Raw genomic sequence first — 21,339 nt, forward strand, 5'->3', positions numbered from 1 at the left:
ATATTTTCCCTTGAAATATTTCATTTTATCAATGGCAATTAGGATAGTATTACATCAAGGTTTATTTTTCTTCCTCTTATTTCTTCCTTGCTTGAAGTGTGTCTTGTTTCTTCCTTTCTATGAAAGTCTCTCCTTCCAACATTAGGTCTAGTCCATCCAAGAAACCTTCATGGATTCCTAAGGAAGATGATTTTGGTAGACTCGTCCCCTAGTCTATTATGTATGGACTTTTTGAGATTGAAAGAGAGATGCTCCAAGTAATCCTCTAATGGTTCATCCTCCTTTGAGTCATTATAAAAATTTCATAGCCACATAAATTTCCTCCCTTGAATTAATCCTTATTAATTAAATTATCTTTCATAGAGGCCCAACCTTCAATTTCATATCGTCCTATTCCTCTAATGACCCTCAAGGCTATATCCTTGAGGCTGACAAGGAATAGTTTTAACCAATAGGTGTTCATAGAGTAGTTATAATTTTTAAATAAGAAATCAAACTCAAAGAGGAAGGCGTCAAGGTCCTCAATCACTAACCCATGAAAAATAGAATGAGCTTAAGGTGGTCTATTCTTAAAAGTTGCTTTCCTTTCTTTTTGGGCTATAGGGAAACAAAAAGTAGGTGTAGAATTGTCATTATTTTGATCCCCAATGCTAGCTCTTGAAGAGTGAGATGACCTTGATCTAAGATGACTATGGGGAGGTCATAGATGATAAGTTTATTTATATGAGGGGTTTCATGCTAATTGAAGGAAGAAACCTTCCAAGAGAATCCCTTTGCATATGAAAGAAAGAATCCTTTCTTAGGCAACCTACATATTTTGAGTTAAATATACATTTTTGCAGCATCTTTAAAGTTTCTAAATGATGGAAAAAACAATATAAACTCCTAGGAAAGATTGAAAAACAATGAAATAAACTAAATAAAACCATGATCTACCACCATCACTGACAATGATCCAAAAATGTAGTGTTTCATGTATCAAACTACGATCGTAGCTATGCCATTCTTAAACTTAGAGATAATCTATCTTAATGGGAAACTCTTATGGATACTTTGATATATCTAATTATCAAACCATAGATGAAATCTTGAAAAGAGTTAGCACTATATGTGCATCATGATGTCATTCAAATTATCACTTTTTCTACTAAAAAGTAATTTTTAAGGAAAATCATAAAATTCTCAAAACAAGATTGTAATCAATAACAATTTATTCCACGAAATAGATTAAATAACTTCCAAGCAATGATAACAATAATTAACATATAAATAATGTAAAATTGTGTATGCTACAATTGAATTAAAGACATATCACTACTTAACTTAGTGAAATTGTTCAAGTTGCAAAACTAAGTTATCAACTAAAAACTAAATTACCTACTGTAAGAAAATAAAGATCAATGAATGATGTCTACCTCAAGTGGTCACCCTAGGACAATCTTGTTGTAATCAATAGAAGAAAAGGCTAAAATAGAGCTTTAGTATTCATATGTACATGAAAACAACAATATAAGAAGATGATATACTCAACTAAGATGTGAATATATTTTTAAAATGGTGTTAACCATTACAAGTACATGGAGCTTTAATATATAGATCTTATTGTCAATATGAATTATTCAAGCATCTAGCGACTAGCTCCTTAAATCTAGTGAAGAAGATTTATTAAGGCATAAAGAAAAAATAATCATAAGAAAGTCCTACTAGGATTGTACAACATCAATAGCTAAAACATAACTACCTATTCCTTATATGATAACAAAAACAATAAATAGTTCATTGTAAACAACAATCCTATATTTGAATCAGTCTCTATCATCCTTATCTCTTGATAGATTAACTCAGTAGCTTCATTGATTCAAGAGAATCCTTGGGTTGTTGGAGATCTTGCATCATTAAAAAAAAATTGCTTAATTTTATGTTTTCTAGTTCTAGTCTGAGTATTTATGGTGGTGATCACTAGATCATAGGTTCCAATTTATGCGAACTTGATTTCTTAACAAGGACCAATCATGGATCATCCTCCTAAGGTAGCATGTCTTAATATTTTGTATGTAGGAAAATCTAATTCATTATTCTTGGGTGGTGTATTCTTTAGTAGCACATCAGGTGATGCATGGTAACTTGCTTATGGGATATTAATCTTCACTTGTGAGGTTTCATGGCTTTGAGTGTGGCTTCTTGGATCATGTGAGGACCTATATCTAAATTCACTAGTTCTCTTATGCTTACCAATGTATTTACTCATTTAACCTTAAAGAGGTCAGTGGACTATATTATGTAACACATTTCTTAGTTTAGGAATTGTGATCTTTGAGTTGACTTGCATGTCTTGATGGATATTTATGTAATGTAAGATGTATCTTGAGGGTAGGAGATAAGAAATGGGAAAAGAGGTTAGAACAAAAGGAAAAATATCATTAGGAAGAAGCTTGTTAATATAATTGGTCTGTAATTTGGATTCTTGTATTGGTTGTAATGGGGAAAGACTTACAACCCAACATATTTGATGTTCAATTGATGTAACTAGATCTTCTATTAATAAAGAGATTATTTTTGTTGTATCTTGTTGTGTTTTTGCTATGTGACTCTTAGCTAGGGGTTTGGTCCTCTCCTTTGGGGATACACTAGCCTTGTACTACATCATTCATTATATTGGATCAATTCAAATTTCCTCCATTACATGGTTGCAAGACTTCTTATAGTGCTAAGTTGTAGGAAGTAAACTAGTTTGCAATATCAAAATGTTGCAACATATAGTTAGTACACACTTAACAAAATTTAACACATTTGCATATATTTTCATCACATTTGCTCACATAATTATCCATCTAACGATATTATAATATTATATTAATAAGAATAAGAGTCTATCACATGTATATTTTAACATATCAAAATGATCAAGTCTTCAACATCATAAGCATACTTAGGTAGATAAAAGTCCTAAAAAAATTTATGGAAACCATATAAAAATATTATTCAACAAATCCCATCAAGAAGCATTTTTTAATGAATAAAAGAATAATATTGAATAACCAATCAAGCTTTTTTTACACATTACCAAATGGTTAATCTCATAAAGATAAATGATGCATAAAGGTTTGAAATAGTGTAACTGTATATTTCACAAAGCACCGTGTCACAAATTCACTTAAATGATAAATCAAACTATTACAATGAAATGATTGCACAATAATGCATTGATACAATTTTTTCATTAAATATTTGTTCATAGTGAGCAATAAAAAATTTCAATTCATTCAAATGTCTAATAATGGAATGTAAAAGTGTACTCAACTTATATTGTTCCATGTAACATGTGTAGAAGTAAGAGGATAGAATATACATATCATCAATGACACATAACATATACTAAGTATTAAAGGGTCTCTTGGTATTGTTCATCCTCATATATATCCAACTCATATGTTTGTTCAATACATGGTGCATTAGAATATACTCCACAATCATTTAGGGATATATCATGAAAAATAACAAAGCAATCCAAAGGAGTCCCCATTAAAGATGGGGTAAATCATGATGCATGAGAAATCCATAGGATCAACCAAGGACCACTAAATACGTAGTCTATAACCAATAGTAAACTAACATATGAAAGTGTAAGCATGAATGTTGACGAAATTCCTATGGGGGAGTATCTTAGCATTGTTGGAGCACTTGAAAGTTTGTTACAATGGTTACATGTTGCATTCATGACTGTGTTTTTCATTGATGCTAACATACTAAAGAATGACAGAGTAGCAGACAAAGGATTGCAGATGAGGTTATGCAGAGTTGAGGACATTTTCTAAAGATTGTCCTAATGCTATTTTTAAGAGCGCATATAGAAAATCAAAGATTGGTAACAATTATTTGAGATTTACATATGATAGTTTATAGACATAGTTCCTGAGAAATAGTTTATAATGTTCTGGTTATATATCCTAATAGGGATAGAATATGTCCATGCACAATTGTACAGAGATAGAAGACAACCCAATGATAACGTCAATAGGCACGTGAAGTCTGAGGTCGCACATGGGAAAGATTTATAAAGACTGTGATCTGATAGTGTTATGTAATTATAAAAAGATGTAATGCAATGTATATCTTAATGGGGTCCTATTGCAATTTTAATTTGAGAAAGTCTCAAGGATGACTCAATGAATTAATTTAAGGACTTGATATAAAGGAAAGTTATTTTCCTTTTGATTAGTGTGGTACTATGGATGAGATGTTTTTGAAATAGAAAGTGAGTTTTAAGTACGAATTATATGTGAGTAAGAAATCTACGGGATAATTGTGATGCGATTTTGTGGATCTATTATTAAGATCTTAGAATTATTTAGAGAAACAAAGGCACAATGAATGAGCACAGTGATTACATTTGGCAGAGAGTGCTAGTGGACAATTGATCATTTGGTATTATTATGCAAGGGATAATATAGAGGCCAGTTGGATAGTGAGTCTAGTGGTCTACCCTTGAAGTTGTTTGGACAATGGGTCCTTCTAGCTTCTACAACTCCTAACAGGGTTGGCACAACTCCTAATAGGGTTGGAATCTCCTCAGAGGGATTCAAGGTCTCCTAACAAACACTAATATGTACTGAATGTATTTCATTGACTCATAATAGGGTCCATCCTCTTACAAAGAACTTATATATTAGTACATCATTTTGTGGGTACCATCCCCACCGAGGTTTTCCCTCTAATTAGGGGTTTCCCTAATTCACATATTTGGTGTTATTATCTATGGTTATCTTCTTATAGTTGTTTTTTATATTGATCTCATGGTTGAGAATTAATAAGGTTAATAAAAGTTTTTTTGATAGGATAAATGATTCACCAGCCCCCCCCCCCCCCCACCAATAGTTATCTTGGTGGACTTTACTTTCTAACAATTGGTATAAGAGTGTCAAATCCTTGAAGGAAAAACTTAACAGCTTAAGGAGATCTATGGTGAGTCATTTCAAAAAAAAAAGTTCAAAGTTTGATAGAGTTAACTATGATAGTTGGAAAGAAGAAGATGAGCAGTGAGATGAAGTTATGAAAAATTTTGTTTGTTGGACATGTAAATAATTTGGTCATTTTTCATCCAAATGTCTTAAGAGAGTAAAGAAGACTAGAAAGCCTTACAAACCAAGAATATCTAAGGATTGTCTTTTTTATGATGAGAAACTTTATCAAGATTAGAAGAATTCTTGAATGTTAGTGATGATGAAGATGATGAACTTGGATTGGTTGAGAAACAGGAAGTAATATAAGAGACAACTTTAGTAACTATTGTTGATGATTATGATTCTAATGAAGAAACTAATCCAAAGGATAATCAAGAGAATGTTGAGTTGTTTAATGAAACTAACATAGATTTGTAAAATGATATACAGATTGCAGAATAGAGATAAGAACCAAGGAGTGAACCTACAATTGAAGTAAGAGTTGAGGCAGTGATGCCTAACAAGAACCTGATAAAGAACCATCATGTAGATCAAATTATTTGAAGCAAGGACAAAGGTGTGACAATAAGAAATAAGGTAGAAAGAGAAGAACTATGTTTGATTTCTCAAGTAGAGCCTAAAAGTATAGATGAAGCTAGTAAAGACAACTTTTGGATTCAAGCTATGAGAGATTAGTTAGATCATATTGAGAAGAATGATACATGAGAATTGGTTTCTAGACCTAAGGACAAGAACATATAGGAACTAAGTGGGTTTTCAGAAATAAAATGAATGAACAAAGTGAGGTTGTGAGAAATAAAGAAAGACTAGTATGTAAAGGATATTCACGGCAAGAAGGTATTGATTATGAGGAAACTTTTGCATCTGTTTCCAAAATAGAAGAAATTAGAGAATGGTTTTGGCTTATGTGGCTAACATGAAATTCAGTGTGTATCGGATGGATGTAAAGTTAGCATTTATGAATAGAAAACTTGAAGAAGAAGTTTACATTGAGCAACCTGAAGGATTTCCTTTGAAAAAAGGAGATGTGGTCTGCAAGTTAAAGAAAGCACTATATGATTTGAAACAAGCACTTAGAGCTTGGTATAGGAGATTGGACAAATATTTGGAAAAACTGGGATTTGCTAAAGATATTGCAAATAGTAACTTTTATTTTAAAGAAATTGAGAATGGTTTGCTAATTACTGAAGTATTTGTGGATTATATAATCTTTGGAGGAGACGATGAAGCAAGTGAAGCATTTGCTAGTGAAATGAAGGAGTTTGAGATGAGCATGATTGGTGAGATGAAGTATTTCTTGGGTTTGCAGATTGTGCACAATAGTGAAGGTATTTTCTTATCATAGACTAAGTACTTGAAATATTTGTTGAAAATATTTGGTTTGGAAAGTTGTAAACATGTTAGTACACCTCTGGTAAGTGGTCATAAGTTATCTAGAAAAGATGAGACACCTATTGTTGAGCAAAAGTAGAGATCCATGATTGGAGGTTTGCAATATTTGACTCACTAGACCAGATATAGCTAATGCAGTTGGAATTGTTGCAAAATTTCAAGTTGGTCCCAAAGAAGCACATTATGCAGCGGTATAGAGGATTTTCAAATATTTGAAGGGTACACCTGATTTTGGGTTGCAGTATGACAAATCAAATGACTTTACTCTATGTGCATATATGATGCAAATTGGGCAGGCAGTATGGATGACAAAAATAGTACAAGTGGTGGAGCATTTTTCTTAAGAGGATTATTGGTTTCTTGGCTAAGCAAGAAACAAGATTGCATTTCACAAAGTACAAAAAAAGAAAAGTGTGTAGTAGCAGCAAATAATTGCAATCAAATTATGTGGATGAACAGATGTTGAAGGATATTGGAGTTGAGTTTACTGAACCTATTGTCATACATTGTGATAACACAAGTACAATAAGTATGTCTAAAAATCCTATGTTACATTCTAAGATGAAGCACATATCTATTATCATGTTTTGAAAGAGAAGGTTGCAAAGAAAGACATTAGATTGGAGTATGTCAATACAAAGGAACATAAAGCATATATATTTACAAAGCCTTTACCTAAGGATACATTTAAGTATTTGAGAAGAACACTTAGGATTTTTTCCTTGCCTACTTTAGAGTAGATGATCCATATATCACATCAATCCAATGGTACAAAGCACTATTGTTTATCTAGACTGAATGTTGATGCTTCCTATATGGGGGAGTATTCGTGTTTGAGATGAGTCATGAAAGACTGTTGGTAGTTGGTATTGAACAATGTCTTTGGACACTTGAGCTTGATTGTAGATATTGAGCAACAGATTGACATAATGATACCTTTGTTATTGATGTCAATGGGGGAGAATGCATGGAATACATCTCCTAAGAATGAGGAAGAGAAGTATCTCCTAAGAATGGGAAAGAGAAGTACATAATCAAATATCTTATGGATTTGGGGGAGAATTGTTCATGAGATGAAAAAAATATTGATGTGAATGGGGGAAGTATATCAATGGGGGCGATGTGTTTCTCTAAGAGATTGATTTGATTGATGAAGAGGATTTGAAAATATGAGAACAGTAGTAGCAACAAAGTTGTATTTGGTATTCATGGAACATAGATATTTTTCATCTATTTACCATCAATGCCAAAGTGGGATATTGTTAGCACGATCATTGATGATACTCCTATGGGGGAGTATCCTAGCATTGTTGGAGCACTTGAGAGTTTATTACAGTGGTTACATCTTGCATTCATGATTGTGTTTGTCATTGATTTCAACATACTGAAGGTTGATAGAGTAGCAAACATAGGATTCCAGATGAGGTTATGTGGAGTTGAGGATGTCTTCTATGGGGTGTCCTGATGCTATTGTTAAGAGCACATATAGAAAGTTAATGATTGGTAATAGTTATTCGAGATTTACAGAAGACAGTTTACAGACAGAGTTACTAAGAAGCAATTTATGATGTTTGAATTATATCTCCTGACAAGGATAGAATCTGGCCATGCACAGTTGTATAGAGATATACGACAACCTAATGATGATGATGAGCATGTGAATTCCAAGATCACACGTGTGAAAGATTTGTAAAGATTGTGAGTCGACAATGTTATGTGATTATGATAAGATGTAATGTAATGTGAATATTAATAAAGTCCTACTGTAATTGTAATTTGAGAAAGTCTCAAAGTTGACTCAATGAATTAATTTGAGGACGTGGTATAAAGGAAAGCTATTTTCCTTGTGATTAGTGTGGTAGTGTGTATGAGATGCTTTTGAAATAGAAAGTGAATTGTTAGTACGAATTATATGTAGGCGATCTAAGGGATTATTGTGATGCGAGTTTGCAAATCTAGCATTGAGATCTAAGAAGTATTTGGTGCAACAAAGGCACAGTATGAGCGCAATGATAACATCTGGCAGAAAGTGCTAGTAGACAGTTGATCATTCGGTATTACTTTGCAAGGGATGATATAGAGGCCAATTGGACAGTGAGTTTGGTGGTCTACCCCTGAAGTTGTTTGGACAGTGGATCATTTTGCCTTCTACAACTCCTAATAGGGTTGGAATCTTCTCACAGGGAACAAAGTCTCCTTATAAGGACTGATATGTATTGAATGTATTTCATTGACTCCTAACATGGTCCATCCTATTACAATGAACTTATATATTAATACATAATTTTGTGGGTACCATCCTCACCAAGGTTTTCCCTCTGATCAAAGGGTTTCCTTAGTAAACATATATAGTGTTATTGTGTATGGTTATCTTCTTATGGTTGATGTTTATATTGATCACATGTTTGAGAATGAATAAAGTTAATAAAAGTTGTTTTGTCAGTGAGCACACAAAGTCCGAGGTCGCACGTGTGAAAGATTTCTAAAGATTCTGAGCTCATAGTGTTATGTAATTATGAAAAGATGTAATGTCACATGAATCTCAATGAGGTCCTATTGTAATTGTAATTTGAGAAAGTCTCAAGGCCAACTCAATGAATTAATTTGAGGACTTGGTATAAAGGAAAGTTATTTTCCTTGCGATAAGTGTGGTAATGTGTATGAAATGCTTTTGAAATAGAAAGGGAATTGTAAGTATGAATTATATGCGAGTAAGCAATCTATGGGTTTATTGTGATGTGAGTTTGCGGATCTGGGATTGAGATCTAAGAAGTATTTGGTGCAGCAAAGGCACAATGAATGAGCACAATGATTACATTTGGCAGTGAGCGCTAGTGGAGATTTGATCATTTGGTATTACTCTGCAAGGGATAATATAGAGGCTAGTGGGACAGTGAACTCTGGTCTGCCCCTCAAGTTGTTTGAAAAGTGGATCCTTCTACCTTCTACAACTCCTAAAAGGGTTGGAATCTTCTCACAGGGATTCAAAATCTCCTAACATGGACTAATATGTACTGAATGCATTTCATTGACTTGTAACAGGGTCCATCCTCTTACAAGGAACTTATATATTAATACATCATTTTGTGGGTACCATTGCCACCAGGGTTTTCCCTCTGATCAAGAGTTTCCCTAGTTAACATATCTGGTATTATTGTGTATGGTTATCTTCTTATAGTTTTTGTTTATATTGATCACATGTTTTGAGAATTAATAAAGTTATTTAAAGTTGTTTTGATAGGATAACTAATCAAATCTAAAACCATAAAGAAAAGAAGGCAAAACCTAACAAGACTTTAAAAAAATATTGGATTCACAATTTATGGAAGAGACATCAACTTCAAATAGTGTACAAAAGTCACAGTCACATTAAAATTATGTGTTAACGTAATGAGTGCAAACAATTAACCTAGATTTGACTAATGATCAAAATAGACACTAAAGTAAGCTTGTAAATAACTCTTACTTTGATGCAAATGTTTGTGTCCAATTATCAAGAAATCCTTTGTTGAAATAACCAACCTATGAATTTGACCAAACATTATTGTTGTTCACTTCCCTAAAGTAAAAAATGTGATTTTTATGTGCATCTAATTTAGAGCAACCATACAAATTCCTTTACTAAATAAACAATGCGAATTAATTTCTTCTTCGAGCTCTTTTGACCTAAATGTTCTCTTTTTCTTCCACTATGATCTCAAACAGATAAAACACAACCGTTAAACACATAAATCAACATATCACATGAAATAAGCTGCCTCACAATGGCGAGTGAAAAACTAGGGGGTTGTTAATTTAAATTTAGAATGCCAAGGTTTGAATCCACAAATAAAGGAGTGACTTGTCAGATTTCTTTGTGGTGATCTGACTCAAATGTAGTAAATAATAGATTTAAGGATTAAAAATTGAAATTTTGGTATTTAGTTGTATGAAGATTGAAATATCATAGTTAAAACTCACACAAAAGTATATCATATATAAACTAATTACTGCATCTACGACACTAATAAAAAAAAACTCAAAACCTAAGGAAAAAAGACAAGCTACTCAATGTTGAACATAACAAATGGACACAATTTTGTTAAAAGACATTATTGCCCTCAATTTACACAATGGCCATTTTTTAATTAACAAAATAACTCTTATTTACAAGACTTCTTTCAAGACACTATTTATAAATATCGTCAGTTTTAAAATTGGGAATAATAAACAAAAAGCTTTTATGCATAGCTCAGGCTCAAGCTGGTTAATTGAAAATATATTTACATACAATCTTCAAATGCTTGAAACAATTCCAGGAATTTATGTAAGTCTCCATGCATATAAGTTTCCATGCCATCTCATTTGCTGTAACATAAGATTCCTATGAATACCTTACTTGACACTGATTAGAAAGTCTTATGGCACAGTGGCCAACCACTATGAGGATTTGGAAAAATTTAAGTCAGGCGAACTCCCGATCAGGCAAAATAAGAGGAGCAAGCAGGGACCAAATGTATAGGCCTGCGGTGACCCACTCTGTGCAGATACGGACCCAAACAGAAGGCCAACCCACATCAATGAGCTTCTCACTGTCTGCAGTTGAGCTTGTCCAACCAGTAAGAAGCATTGCAGAGTACATGCTGGCAAGCGCAAAAATCAAATGGAAGAAGGTATAGGAATAGGCAACCGGTTGTGCTTCATCTTTTTTTTCATCCTTCTGACCTTGCTCTTCATCTTTGGATGGTAGTAAAGGCTTCTTCGAATCTGGAAACAAACCCATCATTAAGCGCACCAGGTAATTGAAAAAGAGCCAAATTTAGATTTATGTATACTTAATGTCTATAAGATTATATGCTCAGACTTTGGGCACAAGTGCATGGGATAAATATTATAAGCAGAAAGATACCTTGTGATGTGCCTCGCCGTGGTGAGGATGGCGGTGAAAGAAATGTAGTTGAAGATCCAGCACGGACTGCAGAATAGACAACGGACAGAACCGTTGTCAGGAGCCCAATAATAAGAGTACTAGTAGAGACAGCTTTTGTATGTTTATGGAGCCTATCACAGTCATAATCACTTGGTTCGCTTGAAAGTCCAGTGTAGCACACATATGCACAATATACAGAGATGACAGAAGCTGGCAAGAGGCTTCCATTCACCTGCCGCCACAAACATTTATGATACCACAACACTTTTAAGTCCATGGCCAATCACTAGCCAATAGGTTTACATGGTATAAAATATAAAAAATAAAACATGAAGAATTGGCCCATCTATGTATGCAATAATGCCTTTTAACCATCAACACATACAACAAGTTTTCAGTGGCTACTTTTTATACTCTGCGTGGGCTTCACCTAAAATTTAGCAACTAGAGTTGAAAGAATATAACCAAAAAGCTTAGACGGGCCACAAGATAAAATGGCAGAAAGAGCCAACAAAATTGAACTCAAATGAGTAATCACAATATATGATTCATTTTCCCTACAATTTTGACTAGTCCCAACTTGGTAATGTTCTCACAAGAAATGAATCTTTTTATCAAGAATTTGGGAGTATCTCAAGGTGGCTGCTGACTTCTTGAAGATGGATGGATAGGCTAGGGTTGCTGCTACAATTCATTGCATTAATAAGAACCAACACAACTGTGTTCTTTTCCAAAGCATTGTCAAGGTTGAAGCACAACCTGTCCAAGCTGTAAGTACTCTTAGCATCATTAAGGAAAAGTCAATTCCTATTTGCCATATTCTATTCAAACAGATCTTAGTTCTTGATGTGGAAATCCTTTGTTCAAACATATAAAGCTTTAAACATTTGTAAAACCAATAGCAAGATTTAACTGTACCTTGGGATGCAATGCAATGAGTGCGAATGCAACTGCAAAAACCAATGTCAGCACAATGAAGAAAATATTGAGACTGCAGTCATTCCCTGAGGGATTGAACCAGTAGAATAGTAGCCCTGAAAACGCAAATGTTACAATGTAGCAGACAAGTGATACAACAAGCAATGCTATGTACCTGCAAGTAAATATATAATTACAATTAAAAAACAACTGGTTTATACAGTCCGTTCTGAAATAAGATACAAAGTTTCTGGAATCTCTGAGAACAAACACATGGTAATTATTAAGAGCAACAAATTCTTCACACAAAATAATGTAATGAGAATAAAAACTGCTTCTCAATAGTTATGTTGAAATACAAGGGTTATAGCTATGGACGAGAAGATAGGAAGACTGTAATTTTCAGTTGTTTAAAATTTAAATAATTGAAAAACAAGTGCGTACCAAAATTGTTCATCCTTAGCAACCCATGCATCATTCCAAGTATGTGTGAAATCAAGCAACATAATCACCTGAATCAGCAAGAAGAAGCCAGAACCAAATTTTGACAATGTCTCTGCCATTGAATAACTTATCCCCATTAGCTTTATACATCTTCATTAATTAGGAAAAACTGCTGAAACTCAGACAATTCTAACATGTACTATAGTGTCAGCAACTAAATTGAATCAAACTTCTGCTTGTATCACTTGATAAAATTAACAACAATGCAACTTGAGTTCATTGACGTTGACATTAAAAATTTAACACAAGGATGGTATTTACCATAAACGCTTATCACGGGATTGGGAAGGAAAAACATCAGGACTACCAGTACAAACCAGCAAATCATCTTCACAATCCATCCACCATGATGCCAGCCATCTCGAATATCATTTTGGGTCTTAATTCGAATCATCACAAGGGAAAATATTGCAAAGAACAAAAAAGTTCCCAGACTCACACGCAACACAGCATCTGTCTGAAACCATTCTGTTGAAGGGGTGCGAGTAAAATGATTGATCCCTGCATGGAATGCAAATTGTCAATTTTCTTATAGCAAACTTTCTCACAAGATACAACTCAGTTTGGCCTTCTGACTCCAACTTTTATTTTTATAATAATCATGCAAAGGACTGCTCTAGATAGTTCTTATGTTTCATAGTTTACTTGCGAGTTTCAACACATCAATGATGTGAAATCAAACACATACGTGGAAGTCAACTGCAACACATTTCACATGCTGGATTAAAACAAAAACTTGTGGAAGGCTGCTTTCAGCCTATGAAAGGTTTCAATGATACAGACCACAAAATTAAGTACAATAACAACATTACTTAAGTAGGGATCATTCCCAGAGGAAATAATTGATCTCAGAAGTAAGACATTAATTGTTTATGAAGTAAAACTTTACATAGTTCTGAGTTTGAAAACATGCAAACATAAGGCAACTAACTTAATGGCCACTCAATTGTTTGATCCGTGGCATAGCCCCAAAAGAACATGAAAAAGAAGGTATGTCCAAAAAAGGGTAGAATTTGAATAAAAACTTGTAAATATTTTGTACACCTAATTTTAATAATAAAGCAAATCTTCTAATTCTAGCTGTGACATTACTACCACGATCATTAAGCATATAGATTTGGAAATAACATGAAATTGGGAATAAAACAGACAGGAGATGTCATGAGACATCAACAGGCTATATGCAAAACTAAGAATTTGTGCTCGCACTCCTAGGAGCTCGACCACTAAGCCAGTTGCCTTTTACAGCTTTGAATTTCTCTAGAATGTGGAATGAACTTTCAACATCACTTGCCAGGTTACATATGGAATGAACACACCTATCTCCCTAGCTGTGACAACAGATTGTAAAGTATGAAAGTAAGACTAGAAGAAAATTGCAGCTCCACTTACAGCCATGTTGAAAAAGTGAGGTCTTTCAGTGATCAGCAGTGGAAAAGGTCTTTGAAATTCTCAAGCAAGTTATGTGCAGTACACCAAATCTTTCTATGCCTAATTTCTCCAAGCCATTTGTCACTGAAAGTGATGCTTTGAGAAGTGGACTGGGTATCATGCTAATGCAAGGAGGAAGAACCTTTACCTTCACCAGCAAGGCCTTTACAGACAAGAACCTCACCCACTCAACTTATGAGAAAGAGATGGTAACCATACTTCATATAGTAAACAAGTAGCGCTCGTACCATGTGGGAAGAGACTTTTGCATCAAAACTGACCATAATGTCTTTGAGTAATTTTTCAAATGAATCTCCTCCTAAGCAACAAAAATGGATCATAAAGCTAATGGGTTATAACTATAATAAGACCTACCAAAAACAAATGAACGATGTTTTGACAAATGGGTTGTCTTGCAAGTATTAAAACTAAATAACTCTACGAGCACTATCATTACCCATCCCCAAGTGGATGAACATTGTTGTCGGTAAAAACTATATCATAGCCAACAAGACGATTTAGTCTCCAAAAGGTTGCACAACGATTGAGTCGCCCCTTCGGGAAGTATATGTTCATTGTCCGAATGGATTTATGAATCATCATTGTAACTGGAATTGCATATCTACTTATATGAATGAAGTATCTTGTTTTGTGTTACATTCTAATCTCTTAATGCAATAAACATCCGTTTACCCTGTACAAAAAACATTTGGCGTCGTTGCCAATCAAACCTGGTACAAAAGATGTGTTATGAAGATTAATGCCGAATTTGCTCAATAAGGATAAGAATAAAATAAAAGACAAGGATGGGATACGCACAGCACAGGAAGCATTAATTCTAACACAATAGGCGGAGCAAAGACAGAAGTTTCAACAGCTCACCGACGGGCATCGAAGTGGTGAAGAAGCATGGACTGACAGAGTGCATTCACCTAGCAACAGACTGAGGACTTGCTTGAGAAAACGCGATAGAGATTGAATTTGGTAGAAGAGACAAGCGAGGAGTTCCTAAACTTGTATATGCCAAGGGTAGAGAATTCGAACAGAAGGGAAAGAACCCTCACAGCTCGAGTTGTCGAATGGATACAAGTTGAGAATCGAACAACTTCGCTTGTAGAAGACCTCTTCACACCACAGAGTAACGTGGTTGTCCAAAGTAGCGCAGTTGTGTAGAACAGTGCAAGTGCGCAACAAGTACCACAAATACAAAAGAAATTAAAAATGGCAAGACCAAAGGAAAAATTGCCGAAATATAATGCTGATGGGACAGCCGATCCAATCAAACATTGTAAAACATGTGAAACAATCTGGACTACAAACAGATCAAGATGACTGGGTCCAACAGTTTCTAGCTACCCTATGAAGTGTAACGATCGATTGGTTTTCAGACACTAATCCAAAGAAGTTAACTACATGGTCGGACGTCAAAATGAATTTATAGCAGAGTTCTGACTACTTTGGGATGATAATCAGATAGTAGCGGAAATCTCTAGTACCAAACAAGGAAAAAATGAAGCAATCTGCGTATACGCAAAGAAGCTGAAGGAGCTGGTTGGAAAAATGGAAAGTCAACCAGCCGATGGGTTGAAGAAAAGATAGTTCGTCGAAGGTTACGACCAACAATTCGAAAGAAGATGAAAATTGTAACTCCAGCATCGTACATTGATGCATATAACCACGCAATGGACTTGGAGAGCAAACAGAAAATGGGCAAAAAGAAGAAAGATAGATTGTCGGATTCAAAAGATTCATGCTCTGAAAGCAGCACCGACGAGGAATCAAGTAAAAAGGTCTGGGCACTACAGAAGGACATGCTACATATGATGAAAGATTTCAAAAACATGAAACAGAATCATGGCCAAGCAAGAGAAGGGGAACTACGGTGTACAGATTGCAAGGAGGGCCACACAAAGGGCTCCTGTCCTAAGAACCAATTTTGCGATATCTGCCAAATTGCGAGACATTCCACCAAGGAATGCCTGTTCAATATGAAAACGAAGGGACACCAACAAGTATTACGAACGCAAGAAGTGTGCACCTTGGGAGCGGGAACAAATACAAATAATGATGTGGCAACCTCAGGTAGGTATCGAAACAACTAATGCAACAACAATAACAACAACAATTACGGGGGCCATAGCCAGATATAGTACGATCAGAGTGGACAGCTGATGATACAATGCCATGCGTGTAACCTCTAGAGGGCCACTTCGCGAGAGACTGTACTACGAAGGGAACACCGCAACTGTTGTGTAGATGGTGCGGTCCTGGAGATCATGAGGATTCAAAATGCCCTAAACTCGAGGTGAACCTGTTAACCATAGAAACATGCGATGAGAAAACACTAGCAATCACTCGTGTGCAAGCAAAAACGTATCCAGATCCCAAAGAGAAAAAGAAAAGGATCTAGCAAGCGAAAGCAAAAATAGAAAAAAAGAGTGAAGGTTGAAAAATCACAAAGGATATTGCCGACACCTCAAGGAGGAACCAAGTAGAATAAAGTATCATATGGCAAGTAATGCAAGATGAGGTTCCCATGAAGCTGAACAGCCTTCTTCTTGCAATGCCTCAGTTACGGACCGCAATCCTATACATGACACCACCCCTAAAGGCGGTAGAAGAGTCAGGGAAGGATACACAAGGTGTAAGTGGAACAACTGCGGCAAACCCAATGCTACTTGCGCTGAACACAAGAAGACACCCTACAATAGTTGAATGGGTATTCTCGGAACTACCCTCACCAATACCATCGTAGACAGAGGGTCAGGCGTAAACGTATTGCCTAAAGAAATATGGAAGAAGTTGGGGCAACCTACTCTATGGTTGCCTACATTCCAACTACTCACCGTCCCTCGGGACTCTAATGGCGCAACCCATAAAGATTGGGACACAACCCCTCTTACTTGACTTCGCGGTCATTCAATTGAAAAGAAAAGGCTATGACACCATTCTCGGAAGGGGCTGGTTGGTACAGGCAAAGGTGAAACACGACTAGAAAAAGAATACTTTGTCCATGGACAAAGGAGGTTGTAAGTTCGTAATCGACCTACACACCCAAACAATGGAGAAGAGGTGGCGTCGTCAACATCTGAAGGCGAAGAAGGGGACGACGAAGGGAAGAAGCGAATGGAACTCGACAAAGAAGGAATCCTGAGACTAGAAGGAGCATCCGACGATGACGATTTCGATTCGGTGAACAGCCTACTCCATTGGCAAATGGAGGATTATGAGTTTTTTTCGAGCTGTCACATGTTAGGGGTCGAGGAAGGAAGTTAGGGAGAGGAAAAGAACGAATTTCCAACAAAATATAGAGAAGTGAAAGGAAGGGCACAGATAGATGAACACCTGTACATACATTTAGTGATGATAAGCCTATTAAATATGAAGAACCCACAGGGAAGACAGTGACCTTAGGGGACGAGGCTAATCCAAAAAAACATATTTGTGGGAGATGATTGGAATCTAGTTCTGAAAGCAGTAGCGTTTAAAATATTTATGAAGTATAAGGATGTCTTTGCGTGGACATACAAAGATCTGAAAGGGGTACTACCAGAATTGTGTGTGCACCACATTCCACTGATAGGAGCAATACCTGGACGAAAGCGACCATACTACATGAACAAGAACTATGCCGCACGGGTCACAGATGAGATTAACTGGATGCTTGAGGAAGGCATTATTTTTCAGGTACAAACCAGTGAGTGGGTATCCCCAATTGTGATATCACTGAAGAAGGATACCACTCAAATAAGGATATGTGTCGAGTTTCGATGCTTGAATACAATAACAATTAAGGATCTGTTCCCAATACCATTCACTGATAGTATCTTGGAAGAAGTTGTGGGGCATGAAATTTATTCATTCATGGATGGATTTTCCAGATACAACCAGATATCCATCGCAGAAGAAGATAAGCTCAAAACAACCCTCATAGTAGAAGATGGAGTATATGCCTGCAACAGAATGTCGTTCGGTCTGTGCAATGCCCCATGGCATTTCAAAGAATTTTCCTTCACAGCTTGGACAAGATGTTAGTCGAAAACTTCAAAGCATTCTTGGATGATTGGTTAGTTTAGGGCAGAAGACAAGCATCTAACCGCACTCAGGGAATGCATGGAAAGATGTAGACGAGCATGACTAGCACTAAACTCGAAGAAGTGCATATTTATGGTACCCCAAGGCAAACTATTAGAGACATCATATGCAAAGCAGGATTAAAGACAAATCCTAACAAAGTCCGAGTAATTCTAGAAATGCCACCTTCGACAAATGTGACTAAAGTAAAATCATTCTTGGGACACATAGGGTACTATCAAAGGTTTATTAAGAACTTTGCAAAAATATCTTACCCACTCAACAAACTGCAAGGGAGAACCCTACAAATGGGAAACGGAGAAGGATGAAGCTTTTCAGGGATTGAAAACATGACTTGCCACAACACCTGTCCTAGCTTATCCTAACTGGGATAAGGAGTTCCATGTACATGTCGACACATCAAACTACACAATCAGAGCAACATTGGCAAAACAGGTGATCACGGATAGGACCACCCGGTGCGCAAGTAGACTATTGTCTAAGTCACAAAAGAATTATAGCACGACAGAATGGGAGGCTCTCGGAATGGTGCACGCCATACAAAAGTTTAGACACTACCTACTGGTGACTCCATTCGTGTTCTACGTAGATCATTGGGTCTTGCTATACCTGGTGAACAAACCGATCATTCAAGGATAGATAAGCGGATGGCTACTTTTCTTGCAAGAATTTACATTTAAAATCATGGTACGGCCCGAGAAAAGCCACGTTCATGCAGATCATCTATCCAGAATGAAATCGAGAGAACCTCCAGAGAGAGTCAACGATGACTTTCCTGACGCACAACTATTTCAAATTGTCGTACTACCATCCTAGTATGCGAGTATTGGGGAGTATCTTTCAACAGGGCAATTTCCTAGGGAAATGTCGCCAAGCGAGAGGAGGAAATGGGTGCTGAGAAGTCAAACGTTCCAGTTGATCAACAGGTCGCTATATAAGATGGGAGCCAACCAAATTTTACGACAATGTTCTGGAGGAAGAAATACCGAAAGTATTGAAGGAAGCACATGAAGGGCCAGCAGGAGGACATGGGGCCGGACACAACAGCACAGAAGATACTTCTAGCAAGATTATGGTGACCAACCGTGGACAACAATGCCAGGGAGTGGGTCACTGCATGTGATACATGTCAGAGGGCCGAGAAGCCACTGAAGAGGGGTTTCATGCCTCTGAACCCTTCACATGCACAGGAACTATTGTAATGCTGGGGGCTGGACTTTGTCGGACCCCTCAAGATGAGCAAAACTCAGAGATGCAGGTACATTGTTTGCAACACCCTACCAAGTAACCCAAAAGAAATTAACCTAAAGTTTCACAAAGTTTGTCAAAAAAAATTTTGTTAACGATAATAACATCAACAGATAACATAGTGGAAGCAATAACAACAAGAGATAAAATAGCGGAAGCAATAACTCACATACATACAACCATCAAAAAACATATTACATCTCGTAAGAGCTTCATGAGGTAGAATCACATGTAAAAGTTTTATTAATATTAAATCTAACACAACCAAAATCCACATCATGGAATAATCACAAGTATGAATCCAATTTAACCAAAAGTATGAATCCATTTAAATAAATATACAATTACATAAGTTGCCACTTGGCATAACCAGAATGCATAATCATCCATTGTTACATCACAAGGTATGAAAAGCTCAAAGAATATACATCATCAATAATACACAACATCTCGATCCTTGATAAATCAAGTACAGTATAACATGATATAACCATCCAACAGAAATATAAAACCGGAAAGAAATGATCAATTGCATAAGCACATCCAACAACGGCATCCAACGGTCGAATCTCAATGTCATGTCCCCTTTTCAAATAATTAAAAAATAATAATCTTTGCTAAGACAGGCAGGCCCAAGAAAGTGAAGTTTCGGAAAAAGGGAGTTAATCTTTGGAAACCGTTGGACTAATAAATGATAATTATTATTAAAATATGTTTCATTAACCTCTCTTGGACGTGAGTTACAGTTATGCCCTTTTTAAAGAGGTTTGGAGGCATTTTGGGGGGATTCCAGACTTGATTTTCACTCATTCTTTGTTATTCTTCAGAGGCTGCCAAACCTGTGGAGAAGGAGACCCAAGAACGGGAGTTTGCAGGTTTCCAGGGAGACCCAAGAACGGGAGTTTGCAGGTTTCCAGGAAGGCTAAGGACGGGAGTTTGAAGCCATTCCATGTGCATGCTCATACAGAGTTTGCCTTTGTGCTGAACAGTGCAGATTTGTGAGTTTCCGGGTGTATTTTTATAAGAGTTTGGTGTTTCCGGTTGAGTATTTCATATCAGTTTTGGTTGCTGCTGTATTTTATACTTTAAGCTGTTAAAATAGAGCTGAATATATATATTGGGACGTGATTAAACTTCTGAGATAGATTATTAGTGTTCTTGTGGTGTTTCCGAGCATATTTTGTGCTATTTCGGGAGCCCGATGAGCATAGTTTTGGTCCTACATTTTCGAGCTGTTGTGTAAAGGCTATACGGATCTGGAAATATCAATTTGTAGGCTGTTATGCTGCTGAAAGTTCTGTAAAAAATTTCCATTTTCAGATTCATTAATAATTTGTGAAGTTGTGAAGCTTTTAGCACTATTTTCAACATACCCGATTTGGGGTTTCTTAAGGAATTTGGTGGATCTTTGTGATAGCAGTTGTTTGATTTTAAAGATCTGATTAGAGGTTGGAAATATCATGAAAAATCAGAAAAGGGACATTTCAGTGGTATCAGAGCCATGATCTTGCCAGCCTGAGGGTTTGTAGAAGTTGCAGGTCAGTTTTGACAACTACCCAGATATTGCATTTCAGTTTTGAGAACTACCCAAATCTTGCATGTCATAATTTATGATTGCATGTTGCTTCTAATCAGCTGCATGTAAAAATTTATGGTTGCATGCTACTTCTAATCATTTTCATGTTAGTTCTTGGTGAATTTGGTGGTTGTAGAAGTTTGCATGTCAGTTTTGACAACTACCCAGATCTTGCATGTTAGTTTTGACAACTACCCAGATCTTGCATGTCATAATTTGGTGGTTGCATGTTGCTTCTAATCAGTTGCATGTCCAAATCTATGGTTGCATGCTACTTCTAATCATTTGCATGTTAGTTCTTGGTG

At 36.0% G+C, this 21,339-nt stretch overlaps 1 protein-coding gene across 1 annotated transcript in view; it reads right to left on the bottom strand.

Moving 5' to 3' along the window:
* Window positions 1–10,457: 10,457 nt before the first annotated feature.
* Window positions 10,458–21,339, bottom strand: part of LOC149580011 (uncharacterized) — a 43,512-nt gene continuing 32,630 nt past the window's right edge. The window contains exons 2-6 of the mRNA XM_089788376.1: window positions 12,946–13,185; window positions 12,625–12,736; window positions 12,181–12,355; window positions 11,242–11,494; window positions 10,458–11,099 (exon numbers count right to left, since the gene is read on the bottom strand). Of these exons, the coding sequence (XP_089644502.1) occupies window positions 10,798–11,099; window positions 11,242–11,494; window positions 12,181–12,355; window positions 12,625–12,736; window positions 12,946–13,185 (1,082 nt within the window). The 3' untranslated portion in view covers window positions 10,458–10,797. The remainder of the gene's footprint in view (window positions 11,100–11,241; window positions 11,495–12,180; window positions 12,356–12,624; window positions 12,737–12,945; window positions 13,186–21,339) is intronic.

This window comes from Cupressus sempervirens, chromosome 1, assembly GCF_028749045.1.
Source record: "Cupressus sempervirens isolate cs-2001-9-10 chromosome 1, ASM2874904v1, whole genome shotgun sequence".
Classification (NCBI taxonomy): Eukaryota; Viridiplantae; Streptophyta; class Pinopsida; order Cupressales; family Cupressaceae; genus Cupressus; species Cupressus sempervirens.